The sequence below is a fragment of the Pyxicephalus adspersus genome, chromosome 10 (assembly GCF_032062135.1).
Source record: "Pyxicephalus adspersus chromosome 10, UCB_Pads_2.0, whole genome shotgun sequence".
Taxonomy (NCBI): Eukaryota; Metazoa; Chordata; class Amphibia; order Anura; family Pyxicephalidae; genus Pyxicephalus; species Pyxicephalus adspersus.
The window spans coordinates 37,318,360-37,342,843 of NC_092867.1; the positions used below are offsets into that span (position 1 = coordinate 37,318,360).

General features: G+C 34.9%; 1 protein-coding gene across 1 annotated transcript in view; it reads left to right on the top strand.

Annotated features, from left to right (window-relative positions):
• The first annotated feature begins 354 nt into the window (after positions 1-354).
• Positions 355-24,484, top strand: part of COL13A1 (collagen type XIII alpha 1 chain) — a 106,195-nt gene continuing 82,065 nt past the window's right edge. The window contains exons 1-5 of the mRNA XM_072423751.1: positions 355-359; positions 1,572-1,598; positions 8,305-8,340; positions 14,151-14,177; positions 19,848-19,898. Of these exons, the coding sequence (XP_072279852.1) occupies positions 8,326-8,340; positions 14,151-14,177; positions 19,848-19,898 (93 nt within the window). The 5' untranslated portion in view covers positions 355-359; positions 1,572-1,598; positions 8,305-8,325. The remainder of the gene's footprint in view (positions 360-1,571; positions 1,599-8,304; positions 8,341-14,150; positions 14,178-19,847; positions 19,899-24,484) is intronic.

Genomic DNA, 24,484 nt, shown 5'->3' on the forward strand with positions numbered 1-24,484 from the left:
AATATATGTATTTATGTAGTAATGTTTTATGTTCTTTTTGATAAAATAATGTTATTTGTTGGGGGATATTCAAGTAAGAAAGCATGAGGAAAATGCACATTTAGTATGATGTGATGAAATGAAAAAAAATATCTGGATACAATAACCTTTACATTTTGTTTGCAACTGGTTAACATTGTTGAAGTTAACTTTTAGGATTTACTGTTAGATTAATTGATTTTACATTGTATTGTGTGTTTTTACATATTAATAATGGATACACTGATTATTGTTTTAATATTACTTATTACATTATGTTTATTATAATACACCTATAATAATATTCCTTCTTCTTCTCTGTTTTTTTTCCAGGACCACCTGTAAGTAACTGGAATCCCTTCTTGTAACTCTGTGTACTGTGTTCCTGCTGGTAACTGATTTATAAGGGTCGGAGGTGGCTGAAAGAAGAAAAGCTCCAGATAATGAATATGTCAATCTTTTCACATAAACTGCTGTGCCTGGGAAACACAGATTGACGCTCTGAAATTAAATAAACCCTTGAACACTGGTTATAGATGTACATAATTATATATCTTGTCTGACAGTATTGGCAGAGATAAGTCTTGGATACATTTAAGGAAGGCATTATTTTATTGCTGCTTGGTGTATAATTTCATAAAGTATTTTCTTCCTGTGTAACCTAATAGGGTATTATATTACAAAAGTGACATGGATATATCTATCTCACGTTATAGAGTGATGATTGCACTCCTACACGATGACCTATACGGTCACCCAAGTAATGTCTGTGTCTATTAAACAAGCAACTATGACACCTACAGTCACTGAATTCCATTTTTTGCAGATTGTTAAGAATTAAAAAAAAAACTGTCAATAGGACACCAGAAATACCAGCTAGTATTCTTGAAATTGATTGCTAATATTAGTATGTATTTTGTAAAAATTATCAGGATATCATAGACAAAATATGGTTAGTGTCCCAACTTAAGCCTGGATAGGGCTGCAGCAGCAATATTGAATTATAAAGCTGGAATCCTTTACAGGATTAGAAGTACCGGTAATTTTAAATCTTTTTATTAGGTACACAGGCATTTTGCAAGGAACAAAAGAAATATAAAAAAGAAAAGCAGCATTTTAAGGAAAGAAAATACAGAAACATAACTGATCTATAGTGTATAAGATAACGAATGCAAAATAATAATAATAATAATACATTTTTGTAGTAATGAGAGAACTTTTTACACTTATGGGGCACTCTACAGGACAGCAAGGGTTGATGTACTAAATTAGTTTAGGCTGGTTATCAAGGTAAATTATCATGGGAGGACTTAGTATAGTATATGTGGTGAAAGTTTAGTTTGTAGAGAATACCATGCAATACATGCAAGGATATAAAGAAAAAGCTTTTTTTTATAATAAATCAAGTTATCAAGTAAAACACAAATACGTCAATTTTTTTCTGTTTTACATTCTTATTACATTTGTGAATCAGTTGTTCTGTATATGATATCCTGTCTGCTAATTTATTTTAGCTGTAAGTTTCTGTAATAAACCATCTGCTTTCATTTCAGGGACCTAGTGGACGACCTGGAATTCCGGTATGCACCATTTTTATCTTTTATATTTTTCTTTGTAGGAAATGGTCCTCTTGATTGCCCATGACTTATACTTGTCTTGTTTATATCTGCTGTTTCACCAGAACACTGTGCAAATCAAAGCAAATTAGTGGTAATAGTGCATTGAAATGTTTTCTATTATGACCTCTATTTCTATATAACATTGGTTATGTAATTATAAGCATCATGTGCTTTTGCAAAAATAGATCAGACTTGTTTCCAATCCTAATGTGGAAGTATATTACAAAAGTACTCTGACATAGCATTTTTGAATGGAGTATGGTGCACAGGATGGTAAGTAACCATCCCCCAACATTCAACATTTATTAACACTAAAAAGTATTAAATTCCATAGAAAATGTACAAGCAATGTAGCGGAACAGCCTGCTTTGAACAGTATCAACAAATGCAAAATATGATTATAACAAAAGAAATAATACAATACATAAAAGATCTGCATACCTTTTCTATAAAGATGCAAATGTTGTAAGCCAATACAGATTACGGTGTATTTTAAACATACACTATTAAGTAACCTACACATGCCTGTGGGATGGAAATTGTGTAGACAAAGGTCTTATGCGTATCATTTTTTTTCCAAAAATACTTCCTACCTAACAATTTTGCCTCAGGCGGTTTGTAAAGTATGTATTTCTTGTTGGCCCGTCCAACTACAGTTTCATTTTTCAAATCTAAAATTATATTCACTACAATTTTTTTCCTTTCTTTTGTTAAGCATACAAGTTTTACATTCCAATTATGAATTAATCACGAGACAACGTTTCATTTTTTTTTTGTGCATTGATAAAGGGCTTAAAATTTCCTTCTGCTTTTTCACACTGTATTGTAGTATAGAGGGGTTTCCCATACAGCCTTTTAAAAACAGTACAATGATTTTGCACACGTCTGTTTGCCTTACATTTCCTTCATCAATGGACCTGGGGCACACTTTGGCAACATGTGACCTAATTCAATTAGATATACAACCCCCAATGAAGACCACACATGCTGCTTATATGCCATCTAGGGTCATGACCTTATATTCTGCATTGCCCCAAGGAAAATGAATGATTGAGTAAGAAGGTAATGACTATGAAATCTGTAGGTTTGAGTACCTGACTTGCTTTTTAAGGTGGAGCTATCGCCAAAACATTTACATAAAAAAGTAGATAACCCTTTTATATAAATTACTTCTTTTTTTGTTTGACACATTTTTTTAAAAAAGGGGGAAGCCCATCCTCTTTTGAGTTAACTACCGCTGCGGTAAAGACTGAACGGGAGCAAAGAGCCTCCTGGGATACCCACATCACCTATCCCAGGAGGCATCTAGCTACTTTTTCCTGCAATGGGGAAAAGTGCCGATCTCACGCATTCACAGTGAGATCAGCACTCTTTCTTTTGCCATTTACAGCAGGCTACATCACCCTATCTCATGTCTGTGCAGAGCAAGATCAGGTGAGGTAGCCAGAAGAAGAAGAAAGCCAGATAAAAATGGCAACACCCAGCGCATCCTCTGCGCTGAGACAAATAAGAATTAACAGCGCAGGACCCAATTGAGGAAAGCTCCGGAAGGATCGAGGGATCTGTGGAGTAAAGGTAAGTGTGTGATTTTTTTATTTTATGTTAAGTTCAGCTTTATGTCTCAGAACGTTTTAGGCATGGGGGTATGTTATTAACAAGCCCACAAATTATATCTGTTGTACTTTTCAAAAAAAAAAAATCATTTTTTTAGTATATACCTTTGGGGTTTTCGGATCAGATTCCGGTAGACAGACCTTATGGTTCAATAGTTTTTAAGGGCTAATAAAATAAGTATGGGTTTATAAGGTTTTAACTCCTATATAAAAGTTGAGCTCGGGTTAGATTAGGGTTCAGGTAATTATGGTAAATTTTTTTACGTGTAGGGTTCATTTTAAGTGTGATGTTAAGGGTAGCATATAGAGTTATATGACCTGAATTGTTAAACCTCACCCGGAGTGGAGAAGATAAAACTAATATAGGGGAACCTAGGTGATCCAGCAAAATAGCATCTACATTTGAGTGAAGAGTTGACAGATACTGTGGTTTTACCATTTTCCCATCTTGTAATTTCCCCTGTTAAACATTCTTTTATGAGAAAAGGAAGCAGTTTACTGGTCTGAATATCAAATGCCTAGAAACCACAACTTGGAGCAAAGCATGTAAAAAAAAAAAATGCCCAGCGGGACAAAACCTTGTTAACATAAATGCTCCAGAGACAATAACCTATTTGCTTATTTGAACTGTCCATGTCATCCTTGTATTTCTACATTAAAGAAGAGAGAACAACAAACAGGAAAACATTAAGTTGCACGAAAGGGTTGCAAAGATGTATGCAAGGCTAGCCAGATGTTCTTGTCCAGGAGTGGTGGAAAGTACATGCTGGTATCCTGGACAGCCATTATTTTATGTTTTGTTTTTGTTTCAGAAATTGTCATTCACTCATTGCATGTCTGTGTTTTTACAAGTGTGTAACGCTTTGATGGGCAGCCAATTCCAAGTGTAGGAACAATTAATACAATGTTATCAAAGCAGTGCGTGCTCTTTGCTATAACATCATACTGGAACACTCTAGATAAATTAAACTCTGTCATAAGACACTTATTCTCTTCCTTCTCTTTGAAATTATGGAGGCCACAGGAAAAATTTATTATATTAGCACACGAATGTCTGCAGTGCAGAATCCCAAAATTAATAATAGTAAACAGTCACTGCCAAGACTAGGGAAATGCAGTAAATTTAAATGAACCAGAGATCTCACAATTAGGAAAATTATTTTAAAGTGAGCCAGTGGCCTGTCTATAGAAATCCAAGTCTATTCGTAACAAGCAGTAAACCAACCCTACGCTGACTGATGAATGAAGCACTGAAATCGATCACATGGCAGTTATTCCAATACTTGCAGTAGTAGAGAACAGTGAAGACTTGTTTAGAAGTAATTTATTAATATGTAAATGTGTCCATAGCCTAGACACCTTGGCCCTGATTTATTAAAGCTCTCCAAAGCTGGAGACGATACACTTTCATCAGTGAGGATGGGTGATCCAGCAAACTTGGATTGGATCAGGTCCAGGATTGTTAACGTTTGCTAACAAATGACTTTTAGGAAATCCATTCCAGGCTTGCTGGAACACCCAGCTTCACTGATGAAAATGTATCATATTCAGCCTTGGAGAGCTTTTATAAATCAGACACATTCACTTTGAACTTGTTGGTAAACTATTTGTAATTTATGCCTTTTAAAGGGAGCATTTCCTTTACACCTTCTGTTTAATTCAGCGCTCTCCCTGTCCAGCTCCGGTGTTAACCCCTTATTGCCCAGTCTGGTGTTTCCCTGCCTGTCCCCTTGTGCTGTTCCAGTGTCCATCTGTGTCTGCAGTGATCTCTGTGCTAAGTTCACCCATTATAGTTTATCTTTTCCAGACTTGGGGAGCTTTGATAAATTAGGCCCTCTGTGTCATACTGTGATCCTTCTTACTTCTTACTGTATTTTGCAAAATGCCAAATACTTACTTGCTGAGAGTAAAACTCTTACTAAAAAGCATTTATTGCCAATTCGAGAAAAACTGATACAGATAGAGAATACAAATTCATATTCCATATTTACATCAGGGTACATACAGGGACAAAACATGGATGCCGCTTTATTTTAACTTGCTTTAAAAGATAAAAAAGTGTGAAAAAAAGTAAGTAGTCTATTTTTTCTATACCACAGTAAGGAGAAGACACAAAAAGCAATAAAACTGATGGTGATTCTAAGCCTTCCAATCTCCACCAAAAGGCAATATTTTGTTTTGAGTTCCAATTTATATTTATATATTTAATACCCACGCTACATCTGGTATCTTTGACATCTTTGTTTGTTTTCCTAAACTTTTATTTATGAGACCCCCAAATACTTCCATTTTCTTCCTGCCTGAACACTTACTCTGTTTTCTCTAATCTGTTTCTGTCTTTCCATTTCTCTGTATATGTCTGGATCTGTGTCTGTTTCCAAATGCAAAGTGTTTTCTAACTCTCTAATGTCTGACCTTTAGTAATAGTAGTATACTTGGATTTCTAAGGGAACTAGCTTTAGTGTTCTAATCTTTTTAACTGATGCTTTTTTTTCTTTGTTTTGGAGAATGTAGCATGAGTTCCAGGCTCAATATAAAGGATGACATTTATACACATATGTGTTAGTAATGAAGTAAGGAAAGCTTCTATTTACTGATCATTTCCCATAGAAATATGCCAATAATAGGCCAGTGGTATGTCAACTGTCAGTAACATCTCATTAGGCGGCACAGGTTCTCAGAGGTCATTTAATATACTTTTGTTTTATAAATCATGCTGTGTAAGTCAATCCAAATCTTGATTGCTCAGCCTTTGATGGATGTTGGTGGGCTTATTCATCTCTAGATTCTCAAAAATTGTGAAGGGATTTATGATCCTGTGAGTAAAGCTAGCACTACACAGGAAATTCTCCTGTGACAAATGATGTGCAATTGTCTTTTCTGCAGTGATTGCTAAACATCCATAGTGGCTGCAAATTAGGCTATTGACCTGAGTAATTCTTTTTTATGCATGATTTGTAAACCTAAACAGGATGAATTTCAGACTGCTGATAGATTTTGATGATGATCACCCCATGTTTTACTTTTACAGAAAATTCGTTATTACTTGTTCATTAAACCCCACACTTCCTGACTATTCTAAAAGAATTGTAAACTATGACATTTCTGGCTACACTACAATTATATAGTGTACAGCCAGCTTAAATCTCTGGTTGATAGTGTCTCACATTGTACATAGCCCGTAACTGATCTTTGTACAAGGCAACCATAGAAAACAAGCGAAAAAGACATCCCTGAAGGCACATTTACTTAAAAGAATCAACGTCTGTTAGCTGTTACATGTGATTTGTACACTGTTGAGCAGCTACATAGACAATTAAGGAAGAATTAAGACCATGTGGTGCTTAGATATAGAGATAGACAAGCATGATATATACAAACACACTTTTTCAAACAATCTATTTTATTCAAATAAGTTAAATGAAAAATTCCAGCTTTTGTGCAAGTTTTAAAACTCACAACAAAGAATATTAGGTCATTTCAGGACTTAAAAAATTTACATCTTTTATAAAAAAAATTTTTTTAATGAGGCATTGGGCTATCATTGTGTTTTTTGATGTTAATACAAATCCTTACTAAAAGGTTTAGGAACAAGGCTCTAAATTAATGCCAGATAGTCTGAGAAATGGGAAAACAGCAACCGACAACAAGCAATTACTTACTCATACATGGCAAAGCCTACTTATGATGCTGCTATGTGCAGTTGAAACTCAGTAAAGGTTTCCTATAGGAAACTACAGTAATCTAACTCCATTTTCTTAAATCAATGAGAACTGTAAAAATGTCTGGATCACTCTTTGGTATTCTATGTGCAACATCAATAGTAAGCCCTGGGCTAGTATGAAGGAAAACTGCATGTGTCTATTTATTATAGAGGGAAGTGTACTTATTGGACTTTATTGGTCACAGACACCCACAAATGTAGAATGTTGTGATGTAGTGTATAGTGTGTAGGAGAGATCCCCTGGGAAGGCAGGTTGGATGTGGTTTATTTTCCAGTAAAAATTTTGCCTTCACGGCTAGAGCATGAAATTCTATTGCAGGATAAGAGGCACCCAGATAATGCAACGGTTTAGCTGGTGGAAAATAATTAATTTGAGTTCTGGCAGCAATTGGCTAGTGAGTAAACAGCAAAGCGTTACCTCTAGAAATCCATTCAAAAACTATAATGTTCGGAGTACTTTGTTTGTAGGTTCTATATATTCTTTTGATTTTTCTTTGCTCATCAACATAAGGCCTTATTATAAATATTGCTTTTCAGCTTAGCTTTAATTTTTTATTCCATTCATATTGTAAACACTTGTATCTATTGTGTTGTTTTGTTCTATTTTTGAGGTAAAGAAATATTTAAACATGGATTTGCCAACCACCATATAAGTAGAAGTTATGCCTCTTTTTTTTTTTTTGTTTGCAGTTTTGTATATTGGTTTTTACTGAGACCAATATTTATGTTTGCAAAGACTTACTATTTATGTTCCATTTTGTTTTAAAAACACTAAATAATCTTGAAAGCTTTTTGACCTGTATATTTCAATTTGGAAAGCAAAGTCTGAGCAAAAGAATCAATAGTAGAAAGTGTGAGAAACTTTTTTTCAGCTATGTAGCGCTTCTCTAAGCTCTTTAGGTTTAGTTAGATAAGTGTCTTATAGGTGTTAAACCAAATAATATTATTATTGGGGCCAATTTGTCTTCTTTTATTTACATAATGGAATACAATGCACTGCAGCACATTAATGTTAGTATTTTCAGTTTGAGGAGGCATGTGCATAATACAGACCTATCATGGTGAACATAATGATAAAATATAGGAGCAGTGAAATCAAAGGAAAATGGGAATTTACTCTTAGAGATATGACCATAAAGAAATTTTATTTATACATATATCCAATATTACCATAATGCTTTGTTTTATGTTATATTAATATTATCTGTCAGTCATGGTGCAGCAAATAACAGAGTTAAGCAGAAATCCACAATTCCATCATATATCTGCACATTTAAGCCATCTAAAATATTGAGTTGTGAAAGCTCTTGTAATTTCTGTTGATTATCAGGGTGAGAAAGGTGGTCTCGGAATGCCAGGACGGATGGTGAGTTTTAAATTTTGCATCATTCTGTGTGGCGGCTGTAAAAATCGCACAGGGGAGGGCTGGCGACATTTAGCATATTGGCTAACACTGATTGAAACCTTACAATAATATATTATCTGGGTGATATGGTTGACCTGATGTAAAGAAACTGGATTACAGCCCAACTGAACCTTTAGTTTAAACCAATATACTTAGGGTGCATCAAAGCAAAATGTTTTCAAAGTCTTACAATGTGTTTTCTTTTTTTTAGAAAGCAGCTACAACTCGAGCAGAAAAGCCTGTTTACTGCCAGCATGCTGTAGAGATGCTTTCTGTGTGAAAGCAGTGTTCAGAACAACATCACCCCTGCTACGTCAGAGATAGTATTTCCCAATGAACATAATGCACGAGCATTACTGATTGCAGAGCTAAATAGTCTAACTCAGCAAGGTTGTTTTGAACCTGTACAGACAGAATACTGCTTTTTACCAGACAAGAGATTTCTGTCCAGAATCAGGCTTTTGTACTCATGTTGTTGCTGTTTTCCAACGTAAAAAATTTTACGTCTTATTTTGATGCATCTGGAATGTATTTAGCTGATTTTACCTGGAAAGTTCAATTTAGTTTTAGGTAAAAGTTTTATTGTTGTCAGCAGAAACCAATCAAATCCTACCTCCTATGTTTTATGTCAAAATAAAAATAAAGGCATACGTATTGTTTATTTATCCTAAAGGCATATATATCCTTTGGTGATTTTGGTCTGGACAACAACACTAACTCCACTGCTACAGTTTATATTTTGTCCTCTGTCATTGGATCATAAAAAAACTTCTTTTTTTATGCCATTGGATATTGCAGAAAACCTCCATAATAGTGTGAGCCTACAAATCACAGTATAAAGCTACTTAGTAATCAAAGTGCTTCATACAGGTGATATTCATAGTTGAATTTAGTCATTAGAGGGGGTTCATTAGGCTTATATTAGGGCCATAAATTTGAGTACTATGTGGGCCAGCCCCACATGCTTCCTATGCCAGCCCTCCCTGGTAACACAATGCTTGCAGTTTTAAATGTTAACTTTTTGGTATCCTCTGTTCACTGTGGCTTCTGGAGTTTTCCTTTGAATTATCCTGCTTGCCTAACATATAATACACTCTTTACCATGAAGTATCCTGAAAAAAAACTGACATTTTTACATGGCTGGTAATTGGAAATGTAACGCTCATGTTTTATGTTAGGCGGCGGTTGGAACTTGCTGTTTTCTTTAGCGGCATGTAATGTGTTTCTATGTGCAGGATAACCCACTGAACCGCATTAGGCTAAATTTACTGGTTCCAATCCCACCGCCTCATTGAGGAAATTGAGACCTGTATCAAAATCCCTTTTCTTCTTTGGGAATGAGGGAAAACTTGTTGACTTTTCCCTAAAACTTGTGTCATGAACTTTTATAGTAGGCTGGAGATATAGACAGGCATTGGAGACCCCATTGCTAAAGAAAGCATATTTATTTCCTGCTAAACATGAGAAAACATGGGCGAATGTAAAAGAAAACCTACTTTTTCCAGCCAGGCTTTTGATTTATCTTTGGCAAAATCAGAACTAGGACCGGATTTTTATGTCAGATAATTAAATCTGGCTTTCATTGCAACAAAATATTTAAGTGTTATACATATCCCCTATACCGTGTTCCGTATCCCTGCTGTACTGGAATATTTTATTTCTTAGCTGCTTGTTATTTTAAGTTTGTCAATTTAATTAATTTGATCCCTTCCCGGCCAAAACTTAAGTATAACATTATTTTAGTCATTATAGGAACTGACATATTACTAACAGTAGCTTTACTGAAATTGTTTTGCAGTTTTTTTGGTTTGTACAGGTCATCTGACTAACAAAATTACCATTTTGCTTTAGAAACAGTAAGACAGTTGTTCTTTTAAGGTGCTGAAAGCAAAAAATGTAACTTATGACATTTTTAATTTAAATATTTATTTTATGAATTCAAATCTATTCCTTTTTCAATGAAACAGTTATTTGGCTTTACCACATTTTTATTGTAATGGTAATAAATAGATTTAATATTCGAAAAGAAATGTATATTTTTTATATCTAAAAATAATAGAAAATTGTTACCATATTTACTGTGAACACATTTGCTGTGGAAACTTAAGTATCCATATCAAATTCAGAGTTTACATTTTCCTAATTAGTTTTAGGGAGGAAAGGGTTGGATGATGCTGCAAGTATTTCAAGTTGGAGTTCAGCTTTAAAGGCAGAATGACTTTCTACCAAGTTTAGCACATTGTCGTCATTAATTGCTACAATGTATTTTTTTTTTTTATTGCTAGATAATCTTTTAATATAGCTAAGGACCTGGAATGTCTCCTAATTATTTAGTTGCCCTTCTCTGCAATGAACTCTTTCCAGTCCTACCATTTTTTTTTTTTTTTGATGATTGGGTCACCCCTAGCTGCACTCTTCACTCCTTCATTGACTTCCTTACTCATAAACCTCATCACACGCACAGCTCAAAGACTTTTCTAGAGCTGCCCCGACTCTTCCTCGGCCTATTCGGCTTGCTCCTACTTTCTGTTTCTTTAAAAGAGCCCTTAAAACCCATATTTTCAATCTTGCCCACCCATCTTCTTCTGTCTCCTAAAACCCTCACTACTTAACATCCCTCCATATCTCCCCTCCTATTGTGTGATATTACCCCCACCTCCTAGATTGTAAGCTCTTCGGGGCAGGGTTGTCTCCTCCTCCTGTGTCACTGTTTGTGTCTGTCTGTCATTTACAACCCCTATTTAATGTACAGTGCTGCGTAATATGTTGGCGCTATATAAATACTGTTTAATAATATTAATTAGATCCCCAACACTAAACTTCATATCCAGGAGTCTTGCTAATGCTTTGTTTAGGCATAAGTTAAGTTTTTGTTTTTTTACTAAAGTGTAATCCTTTTTGCACATGCTTGGTGTAGAAGCTTCAGATTAGCATTGCTATAATAAATCCATATCCATCTCTATCATTGATCCACCCAGTTTTTTTTATCTAGATTGTATGATGCATTCAGTCATCAATTTAAATATGTCATGGTCTGTTTATTGCTTGCCCCATTTTATGATCTTTGGAGACCAACTGTGGTATTTTTTTTATTGCAAACAAAATACAACTATAGCAAATAAAACTGTGTGGTCTGATTTGTCCCAGATTTTCACAATGGTGTCAACTATACATTTTAAATAAGGAGTTAAAAGCATCACATTTATCTGATTGGGCAAGAGTTTAAAAACTCCAGAACTGTTATAATCAGATAGCACATAATTAGCCAGTTAGTGGATATGTGTGGCTGACATTACTTAGATATTTATAGAATTCTAGCACAAAACGTCATGTTTATTGTTCACTTAACAGTCCGTTTATAATGCTCTGCCTTTGCTTTAGTTTTTTTTACCTACATGTGTACACGTTTAGACATAATATGTTATCTGCAGCATTATTTTCCAGTACTGCATTTATCAGCTTGGTGGTTTGTAGGAGAATTCCCACTTGTAACTTTTTTTCATATACACAGCTTTGATCTATTTTGTTTGTTCCATGCTGGGGATGCTGTCACCAAGACACATTTGAAAAGCCTGTATAGGCCGAGCAACTGAACCAGTGTGTGTTTAGTTGTGGTTCAAAGTCATCACAGCCCATCTATACTTGTAAAGCAGTGGTCATAAAAACAATAATAACTTAACAAACATGGGGTAAATAGGATGGAGCATTAAAGGTCATCTCCTTATATCAGTTATTATGTTAAGGGTTTTCCCCTGTCTTGTCTAAGACGCAGTGTCATAATATAATAGACATAAAACTTTTGATAAAACTGTGATTTCCAAAGCAGATAAGGATCAGGGTAGGGAAGCACCCATGACGGTGCAGCCTTTTTAATCCAGGTAGTTACCCATTTCTTTGAAAATATGGTGGCAATATATATATATCAATTAAAAGCTTCAGTTGTAAAATATCCAAGTACCCAAAAGAGATATTCAACACTGGTAACTTAAGCTGACTGCTGTGGCTAATACTTATTATAATACTTTGGCATGGAATTAGTGATGATTCATAGTAAGTCACTACTCTTTTGTATGTGTTCATTAAGTAAATGCCATAAGTGACACATGAAAATCGTATTCTTCCTGTTCTTCTATTTTTGCCACCTGTAATTTTGCCTAACATACTAGTATGATGTTGGCTTCACACTGATTTTGGCTGTTTGCAAGTCAGTCAATTAGATTTAATTAGCATTCTAAGTTCAGTTAATCCTGTCACCTGCATTAAATCAGCCTCAGATGATATAAACATTTTTTTAAACAAAGTTTGGGCCAATCTTTCTAATTTGTGTCTAAGTAATGAACACTGGAAAAAAGTCACATGATATCATGCCAAAAGGCCAGTGACTAGGTCACATCTGTATCACACATTGATATGTGTGTGTTTAAAGAGCATGTGCAATTCCAATGAAAGGTATTGGTTCTGGGCCAAGCTTAATGAGTGATTTGATGCAATTACCGTTTTTAATGCAAATGATTGCAATGTGACCCAACATGTGTCATATTTTTAGGAATTGAACTAGACATTTTTTGTAAATATATAATTGGATTAAAGTATATGTAAATCATTTTTGAACAGAATGTGGGAAGGGTACAATTTTCTTCCAGGTTGTTGATGCTGCCTGTATCTCCACTGAGGAATTTTACTTTCTAGTTGTTCTGGTAACTTTTGTCAACGAAACACCTAAGTGAAGGGCTACCCAAAGTTTTAAAGTTGGCCTCAAAGCAAAAGATTACACTAAGCATTCCAAAAAAAACAAAGATGGCAGAACAAATGATCTGATACAGTTTTTATCCCTTTCTTGCTTCAAAAGAAGAAAAAGCTTCCAGCTTCACCTACACTTTAAATACTGGTTGTATATCTGTGTGGAGTTTAGCTTTAATGTGCAGACTATGGATAAAAAAGTTTTTACATGGTATTAACAATCAGTAAAGAGGCTTTAGAACAAGCCACCACTGACAATTATAGCTGCTTATATTGTAAAGAAATTAATTTGCAAAAATCATTATTATCACAACAAACACTCTAAAGTCAGGCTTAACTGGTTTCTAACAACTTAAAAACACCTGCTATTTGTTTACTTTAGAGTACTGCCAGGTTGTAAAGGCCCTAGTGTAGAGGAAATTAATAGGAAAAGAGTTTAGATTTTAGTGCTTTTGTTGTGAACTTTGAAGACACATTTTTCCACATTGCATATAACTGCAGAAGTGAATGGGTTTTAATGTATGCACGTGCATTTTTGTGCATTGGTTCATTTTAAGACCACCGTGTCTGATCATTGTATGACCTGACACCTCTAGTTCATAATTGTTGAGAGCAGGCTCGTGCCTGGATTTATTGTTCTAGCTGATAACTACTGCTTTCCTGTCAAAAATATGGCACTAGGTGTGTTAAAGCATGTATGCATGTTCAATGATTATTTAATATTTTTTGGTTTGAATTTACATCATTATGTGATCACTAGCCAAGTAGCCTAAAGAAACGCTGTCACTTTGCCCATACGTGGGTCAGGGGTTGGGATAGCAGGAGACTCATTTACCCTGAACGGGGAAAGCATAAGATAATTTTTGCCCCCAGTTCTAAAAATGTTGCATGTTCTAAAGACAATACTAATACTTCTTCCATCCCTCTAATTCATACATTCTCTCTTTTTTCCCTTCCTCTCCTTTTTTTAATATTCCTGATCTTGCCTTTTGCCCTGTTTTATGTGCCTGCGGATGATGTCAATGATCCAGGGATTAAAGGGTCAGCTTGGAGAGAAGGTGAGTCAGCTCCTCCTTTTCACAAAAATACCCTCTAACCAAAGTTTAGCCATCTGGAAACTGTTTACTTGAAACAAAAACAACAGAATGACTCCCCTTGCTTCCTCACTCTCATTTCTTTGATAAAAGAGCCAGCTTTACTTAATAACTGCCATTCTAAACATGTTGTTATTTAGGATTAATTGCAGCAGAAAATGTTTGGTGCCACCAGACAGTCTTGTCCTTAACAGCCACATGCTGAAATTATTCGCTCGTAAACACCCACATAAGTGATGAAAACTTTACACTAACCAGAAATCCCCACCACAAGTGCAGTTTGTATGGCCAGTGTTGTAAACCATGAATAATGACACTACATCACACACTGACTGGTTATAAATGTTGACAGCTCAACACTTTACCTTTTCATCAGCCTAACAGCTTTGTCAATCTTTTAATATAGAGGAATCCATGAAAAAACGTAGGTCTCGGAGCTAATAATTATAACACCTACAGCTCGGTACATTTGTAAACTTATTTTCCATATTAAAGCAACTAATTAAACAAATAATAATGAATAGAAACAATATAAGTATAGTAATAAAAATGTAGTGTCCCCTCACATTGATTGGGCAATGGACAAATGCCCACTGACATTGGTGGTCAGTGATATACCATTTTCATTGTAGATCCATGGAGAAGAACCCCCTTACCTTGGTTGCAATGATAGAAAGTCTGCCATTGTATTTAATTGTTGACCACACTGCACAGTCAAGAGAAGTCGCTTGGGTAAAGACCCACTTTAACTAGTCGAAAGAAGGACCTGTTATACAGTTGATTGATAGAAATTATGTAATTTACTTCTGTGGGCAGTAGGTAAATAAGGCCAGTGACAAGTGACACTAATAAACTTCTAAGTTTTGTAGGCTTGGCTGCCACTGCAAGAAAGACTTATGGTGAAAGGTGTATTCCATACCAGTTGTGTTGTTATGGTAGGTATAATGAATCACAAGATCCCCTATATATTTTACATAAAGCAGTATAAGAAAAAAGCATACCTGCCAACTTTCTGAAGGACAACTTTTAGTGCAAAGTACGTAGACAAAGGACACATTGCTGCTATGTCTACAGTTACAGACTGCACAGAATTAAAATGCAACTCTTGTTCCTTTTATCACTACAGCATGTTCACAAGAATTAAAAGGTTTGATGAAAGGTTTAGTGCAGTAAAATGTTTTACTTGTAACAAATGCATTCTCTTAGATGTCTTTATATCAGATCAAAAAAAGCAACAACTGAGGAAGGATTAGGGACAGTGGTATTTAGTTCCAAAAGAGGGATAGTCCCTCTGAATAACTAACAGTTGTGAGCTAATAATATAGCTATGAGAACGTAAGATAAAATACCTAAAACACTTTAGGCATGTTTTTTGTGTTCCCATGTGAAAAGTGTCATATACATTCATAACTTACTCAGTACATCCCAAATTTTGACTGAGCACATTGGTGTCTGAGATATGTGTCCAGGGGGTTAATAACTTTGGCTGTACAAATTCAACTTCTCATATTTGCAGGCTCTTTATAGGTGTTCTAGCACATATTTGCAAATGCTTTAATTTAGGCATTGGAATTCCTTCAATCCATTTGTTCAGGCTTTTACATGTTTTTAATTTATGTGTTACTTCCTGTCCTGTACTTTGGATACTTTGATAACCTGTGTCTGATTTTGTAGAGGACATTCCCAACCTCTTACAGCACCTCTTAAGTCTTTAAGAAAGGCACATAGAACAGCTTGCTGTTTAGTGGAATTCACTGAAGATATATCTCTAGCACTTGTTTTTGTTTCACCGTGAAGTAAACAAATTGCTAGACTAGATAAGGTATCTTTTAATCTTTGCTTAATTTTGAAGAAGAGTGCACGTCTACTAATTTGTCTGCACAGACACACAATGAACCAGAATTTTAAAGCTCTCCAGAATTGCAGAAGATAGATTATCATGGGAGAACCTGGGTGATCTAGCAGATGTATCTAGTCCAGGACTGAAAAAAATGCCAACAAATAGCAAATGATGTTTTAAATGTTGTTAGCTCAATAAAAATGGCAATATCACTGATGCATGATGTGCTTTGCAGTGATAGGCCTAATACTTTAAGTGTGGAAATACCTGCCTTTAGGCTGTATCTATTTTTAAATGTCCTCACTAAAGCCGTAGTGTTATTGTGACAGAGCGATAGTCATTTTATCCCTCTAGATATGATGCACAACTCAATTCATTTTGACTTCCTGGAAAGAGATGTTATTACAGAACAAAACCTCAGGAACAAGGCCCAGTCTGCCCTTTTACTGGCATAGCTAAATGTTATTGAACACTAACATGTTTTGACACATTTAGGAAATAGTAAGCAGTCTACAAACTTATTCATGTTTTTATTTGATTGGAAGGTTCAGCATGGTTTGATGCCTGTAACACTTCCTCATTTGTCATAGGCAGTTGAATATCAGAACTCATCTTAAAGGATAAATTCACATTCACACAAAATTAAAGGGTATCTGTTTGGTGAATCAAAAACTAAAGTGGACAACATAGCCAGGACATCAAGATAAAGGAATCTTGCCATTGCCACCTAGTGCCCCTCCAATCCATGCTGACAGTGAATGGTGATGTCTTCATATTCACCTGAAAAATATAAGTGGTAGACCAGGGATTAAGGCATCCAATGTCAGTGCCTAATGCCTAACTAGCCGAATCCCTGCACATGGCTCTCCTTTAACGCAAACCTGTGCAGGACAAGGCAACAGGTTTATTTGAATGCCTACCCACCCCAATGTGATGTTGTGGAAAAGCCATACCACTATTTATTAAGAATTACAAATATTTCATATACATATGATTGTAAAAGGTACACAAAAAAACTAAAAAGTGGGTATAGCAAGTCTCACTGGCCCATACATTATATATAGAAAGTATGTCTTGTCTCCTGCAGCTCACCATTAAATAATAAAATGACATTTCCCTTGACAGTCTACAAAGTGTCCTCCTTTTATAGAGATGCCAAAGAAGAAATAATAAGCCTGCTACTGTATTTAAAGACTATAATAATGAATGAGATTTCTTATAAAAACACTTGGTCATGTAAAAATAGTTTACAGTATATAAAATATGATATGGCAGGATGCTGTAACGTGATTAATAGTATCCAAAGCATGTATAATAATGAGATAATAAGATGCCATGCTATGATAATAGAATATAGAACGTTGGATGTACTGGTTTGTTCGACAAAAAAAATCATTTTGTGCCTTGGGCTTGTTTTGGATCCAGTATTACAATCTACTCAAGCCACAAGAAAACTGACATGTGGTGTTATTGCTTTCACGTAAATCAAAAGCAGTACGGTTTGTCTTAGACAATAAATCTGTAAAACCACATCCTGATGATGTCTTCCACATCTTTGTCTGTGGAATGCCTCTCTGTGTATACAGGCAGCTCTCTTTCCAGGTTTCTTAGTGCCAGAATGAAGATGTATGAGAGATTACAGATGTGACCCTTGTCATTGACTGCCATTGAGTGAGCATTAGATTACATCCCATGAAGTACTGTCAGATGTTCTGATTGACTGTGATAGTGCGCACTGTGCACATGTTGCCACAGGGCCTGTGAAAGAATCTGTGTTCTGTACTAATTCAGCATTGTCACCCAATCATATAGACATTTCACAAGGTGCACAATAAATGTACTGCAGCTTGTTGCATTGCTATGTAGATAAATGTTATAGCACATGATAGACTCTATTATGCTTAACATGGCGTTATGGTGGTGACTTTTTATCTGGCGATAGTATTAGTAATAGTTCTATGTGCAGAAACATTAACCACATTGGCTGATCTCAGTGTCACAGAATTTTCTCATGATTTACACTAGATAAGTGAAGTTGTTTTTAGAAGTAACAAGATTTGGAATGTCATGGAAAAAAAGTGCAAGTATATAGTTTTGGTTTTTGTAATTGGAGGTCCAGTTTACCTTATGTGCCCACATATCCAAGGCACATGTAAATACTTTGTCCAAACTTGGCTCTTAGAAATTTTTTAACTCTTTTTTTAAATAGGTTAAAACAAAATTGAATTAGGCTTTATTATGTCTATGGCACCATTTAGATATTTTTCTCTTCCTGCCCATACAAGAAGCTGAATAATTTATTTGCATTCATGTAATTTAGTACAGCCTTTCCAATACAAGATGTTGGATACTGTGATATGTTGTACATTAGAGTTTTATTGATCATGTCACTATATAGGGTTAGATTTATTTTACTGCAAGGATATTTTGCTCTGTATTAACAAAACATATATTAAATATAGGGGAGGGCATAGGATTAGAAAGAGCTATAAGCGAGGACAGCTAGAAACGACCACAATACAGGGTGGAAAACTGAAGAAACAAAACGCTAAAGGGGAAAAAAAGCTATGAAGAATTACATTGGAGGCATACAGCTGAGATAATAATAGAGATAATAATTATAAAATAATAATAATAATAATAATAATAATAATAAAAATAATAAAAAATAAAAAATAATCTATTAATAATAATAGCTATAATAGATGGTGTACAGTTTTGAAAGACTGCAATGGAGGACATACAACAAGGAAGCAAATAGTACATTCATGTGCAGTAACAAGTCATGGGAAATGCTAAAACAAAACACATTTGAACATAGCAGAATGGTTACCTTTTGTTTTCAATGTAATATTTTAGTAGAAATTTAGGTTTGTAAAGAATGCTGTTGTATGCTGGTCATTGTCAAAGTGTGTTTTTCAGAGCATTATGTTTTTAATCAAAATATATTTTAAAAAAATGATAAAATGCATAAATTACATTAAATATATTTTCCTAAGGAATACCACTAAATTACATCTAATCTGGGAGACTGTGAAATTATTTATTAACTAATATTTGATCCACATCCAGGTTATGTACCATGTGTAGATATAATTTGACAATCTGTTACTGACTAGCTTGTACAGAATTATGAATTCAAGTAGAAAACTCTGAAGTCCTGTCTAACAACAGACTGTATAAAATGTTCTTTTTTATTAGTGTGTAATGCTTTAATGTTCTTTTTTTATTCAGATTTACTTTGTTACTGAAGCCTGACTGTCACTCTTGCTAACATGACAAAACTCTGCCAATTGCCATTCCAATGTCCAATGGGATTGCTTTAACAGCCATTTGGGCAATCGTATTAGGCAGGAAAACTGCAGTTTGTGGAACTTTTTCCTTTTCTGTGAATAAATGGGGTCAGCATCAAAATGGACTTCAGCATACGTGGATGTGTGTTGCAGTGCACATTCTTTTAATATGAATGTAGCCTCAGTCATTCATGCACTTATGGAAAAATTGGCCTATTGCCACAATTGCAAATTATCAGATCTGTGTATAACCAATGCCGATATGATAATCTGAAAAAAAAAAAAAACAAGCACATTTTTACCCCTTTAGCATAAGAAATCAAATTTTGATAAACGCTTGGTATTTCTGGGAGTTATTTAAAATTAGGGTTTTACTCCTTGTACCCATTTTAAATATTTTTTTCATATTCTATCTTTCTAAATCTTCTTTGCCTTTTGTGAGTTTTCTCCTTTTCTGTAATTTTCTCAATCCTTTCCTTTCTATCCACTGTCTTTATGCAGGGCGCTCCAGGAGAACCGGGCATGTCTGTCATAGGACCCCGTGGCCCTCCTGTAAGTGTCTCAACTGTTTAAAAAAATTATGTTACAAATCTTAGGGTATCAGACAAAAATGATCACAATTTATTTATTAATATATCTCTTTCATATTTATGATTTTCTTCCTCTTTTATATTTCATACTTTAAGCAAAAAATAAAACTAACCATTAAGCATTCTTTTTCTATTGTTTGTAATTACAAGATAGCAAACTCTGTATGCTCATTTCCATTTTTTTTCTTTCTGTAGATGTGGATTCTATTTATTGGCTTTGCAGTGTCACATTATGTGGTTTTCTTTGCATATTTTTATATGTTGGTTTGCATCAACATGGCATGAGCATGAAAAATGAGATAATTATAATGTGCTACTTTAGTTAGTAGTTGCTGTTTTTACTGTACAAATACTGTAAATAGCAGTTTCTTGTTGGCTTAACTGGGCATTATGTAAATTTTATGCAACCTTTCCAGTAAGCAATGTTGTACTGTATAATCACTAGTGAGAAATGAGATGTCTATTTATATAAAACAGCTGAGGTTTCACAATTTAACTTATTTTTAAAAAATTGCTAAAAGAAGCGGATTATCATAAAGAAGAACACTAAGTACTACTTGTCGATGGGCTAACCACATAAAATAACCCCTATACAATTTTAGCTGAAACACCATATGACTTGCCTTACGTTGTGTCCTTGTGCGCGTCTTCATACACCTTTTGACAGACTCAATAAGTTAGGAATTTCTTCTCTTTCTCAACATTTTATAGATTATAGTCAGACTGACTGGCAGTAATCCTAAATAAGGGTCCACTCTGGAAGATCAGATATTACGTTTATTAATAGCCTTTGCAGCCTTAAAACTAAATCCAAAACTGTTAGGGTTTTTGGAGATCTGAAAGGCTCTGCCACTAAAAGCCAGTTTATTTAGAGCTTTTTTTTTGGAATGGAGTTGTTCTTCAAACTTTAGCATAGAAAAATGTACCAGATTTACCTATTGTATGACAATATCCTTTATTAAACTGTTTTGTAATGTCATCTTTGTCAGGGATTGTTTTGATGAATTTTAGTCGTTAACAGTCTTTTTAGTACAGAAGTAAAGTTTAATTCTTTATAAGGATATAGGTTCCCTTTCCTTTGGTAATGTCACATACTCATGGACAGTACATGAAACCACTAAAGGGGACTGGTTGTTCTCATACATAGTGGATGCCATAATGGTACCATCCAGAACCATCAGTTGATTTGAATGGTGACAGCTCACGTATAGAGCCCAGCAACCTGACAGTCTTTATGTATCTTATTTATCTTGTATACTACATGGAGTTCCCTATCCATGTCCATGTGTTTATGTGTCCCCATCCACCCTTTTCACAAATATCTGTTGCATTCTCCAAAATATCAAATATAAAAACAGGAATATAGCCCTCATAATGGCTTTAACTGGTATACAGACTTAGGAACTCAAGTCCAGAAATATAGCTAGTAAAGCATTGGAAATATTTGTAGGTTAAATGCCCAGAGTTCACCAACAAATAAAAAATGAAATATATTGTTTCGGGTCCTTAAAATTTTAATCTTCAGAATGTCATCTGGTCCCCTTATGTTGAAGAGGCAAATATTGTATGTGTATTGAAAAATAATGTACAGCCTTTATGCATAGCTTACTTATATAAGTGTTGTGAAGTGATATGGAACTTGCGATTATATAGTATCCTATGCATACATCCCCTTGTCTGGTAAAGTATTTACGATTCTTAGATCAGTGTTTTATTAAGAAAACACAAAGCAGCAATCATACCATATTCCTTATTGCTGGATGATTAAAGGTCTGTGTCTTGTTGGTTGTAATAGGTAGCAGGCTGAAATCAAGTGGAAGCTAAACAGCAAAAGCAACATCTGGTTTTTCAATACACTGTCTCTGATACAGTAATAGGCAATGCTAATAGGAAACACTTTATCCCCCTTTCAAAAGTCCACCTGTCTTTCCACTTAGGACTTAGATAAATTATGAAAATACCCAGAAAGCTTTTATGTTGTTTTAACCTGAAGCATACTTTTTAAGTGTTTTCTTTGTGTCCTTAATATCTCTAGGTTGAGTAAAGGGAAACATAGTAAATAAGGTCTACCAGTCTAGCTACTTTGCTTCGGTCATTATTTATCTATCCTTATAAGGCTTTGCATTGATCTATATGCAGTAAAATATAACTAGAACTTTAGAGTATAAAGTAAAGTTAATTAGTTATGTTAGACAAAAATATTCTTCTTTCCAACTCACTAAGTTACCTCTGAACTAGTTCTGTCAAAGTTTATACAGCTGCTCAGGGCCAAGTGGCCAAGGGTAAGGCAATTGGATTTTCAAGTCCTCCATATCAGTCTGATTATGTATCAGTTTTATTACTAAGGGTCCTTAAGACTTGTCTTGCCAATAATATAACCATATTTTGAGCATGTACAAACACTGAACATGCTTTTAAAACTAATGGCATTGGCAGCAGGCTACATTGGGTATTTATGTGCACAAATTAGTAGCTCTACTCTAACATAGACATATCCAATCTCTCCTTTCTCGACATGACCTCATCTCTGTTTGACACATAGGAAGAAATTTTTTGGAACACCATCAAACAATAGGACTTTTAGGCCAGCCTTTACCAAATTTGGTAAGGCTGACCTGAAAAGCCCCATTGATTGGTGGTGTTCCAAAAATTTCTACTTAGTAGCTTTACTCTGAAAGTTAGCAGCATCACTGATCACATTTAGCATATCCCTATTTCAGAGATATTTTGAGAGTTTTGCCTGTTGTAAAAGGGACGTTCTTTGAAGTTCAGCTTTAAAAAAGGACCAACACTTGTCCAAGGAATAAAGCCATACCCTAAATTTTTGCACTGCTGATAAAAATGGTTCCACCTTTACCACTCTTTCTGACATATTTTGCTCAATACAAAGTTTAAATTTAAATACAACACTTCATATACACAGGATAGAAGAAAGTGTTTTTTTTGGGGGGGTTGATGTTGGTTACAGTGGAACACAGCCTAAAATAATGTACTGGTATTAAACTGTTTATACACATGATAGACCACATGCTCATGAAAACAGGTCACTGAACCCTACAACCATCTGTCAATCTGCGGCATCCACATGACCTGGCTCTCCTCCAATGCCAAAGCTTTCTCTGCTCAGTTAAGCCATGAGAACTTTGTGGGGTAATATAGTCTTCACATCCTGGCTCCTTGACAGTCCATACAAGTGCCAAATCCAGTTACTGTGTAATATACAAGTCTTGTAACATAAACAATTTCTTTCACCTTCCCTGACTAAGCCAAGTCGTCAGTCCTTTCTGTCTTATATTCTCCCATTCCCATACATTGCAAACTATGGTGGGAGGGTTTTAGCAACAAAGGCAACTGACCAAATACAGACATAGCCATGCCCCCATGCTGATTTTTTTTCATTTTACTGTAGTGCAAATAAGTACAGCCTGCATAAACGTTGCAACTCTACTCAAATTTAGAAGCAATGCAGTATTGTTGCCCCGCCATTACAGGAAAATGCATTAGGTGGACTTCACTGGCAGGCTCAAAAGATATATGCAGGTTGTCCGAGATAAAACAAGTTCAGATATATTTTTACTTAAATGCTGCAGCACATATTTCTTTAATCAGAGAACACAGTTTTATGTTATATGGAGAGATATTTTAGGATTTACTGTTAATACGGAAAAAAGCTTTGGTAGGTAGTGGAATACGATCTGTGTTCATAGATTCTTCAAGTCCCAATTTATATCCCTTGAAGTATAAAAACTATAAAAACTGTTCATCCTTTTTACATACCCATAAATTTTGCAAATCGTCCTAAAGAGATTAAATACCGCAAACTGGTGTGGCCTATAACATGCTTTTCGTGAGGATTAAGACAATTTGGGCATCCAAAAACCATACAGAGCTTTTTAAATTGAAATGTTGGAGAATAAAATATTGTAAAATTTGGTCCATCCTGAATCTACTAAAATGTTTTGTGTAATTGCTTGGAGCTGTGTTATTTGGAGATGTAACAAAGACTACAATTGCCTTCGGGGCAAGGAACAAGACCATTAGGTGTCCCTAAGTGAATAATGCTTGTATTGTGAACTGTAGGCACGGAACTTTGTATCCCAAAGGAAACCATGCATACTTTCAGGTCTATTACCCAAGCTTCTGTGCAGTTGTACCAACGGACATCAAGCTGTAGAATGATGAATATAACAAAATTCTTTTTCTAACCACATATAATAAAATACAAATATTTTTTTTACAATCCTTAGCTTGAGCAGTTGTTGTTCTTTCCTGTAAGATAATTCAGCATCTTTGTTTAGGAACTGAAAATACGTTTATAGAATGTTATCTGTAATACAAATTAAGCATCTAGTAAAATAGATGGTTTGTTGCTTTTGGATCTAGGCCAAGCACATCCAGCCGCTATTAATTAATTTAATAATCACATTGGACAGCAGTATAATAAATATTACAGATACTGTTTATATATTAGATTGGCAATATATTGTGGCTGTGAAATTTAAAGTAAACCTTGTGACATTAACTGCATATAATAGGCACATTGCCACC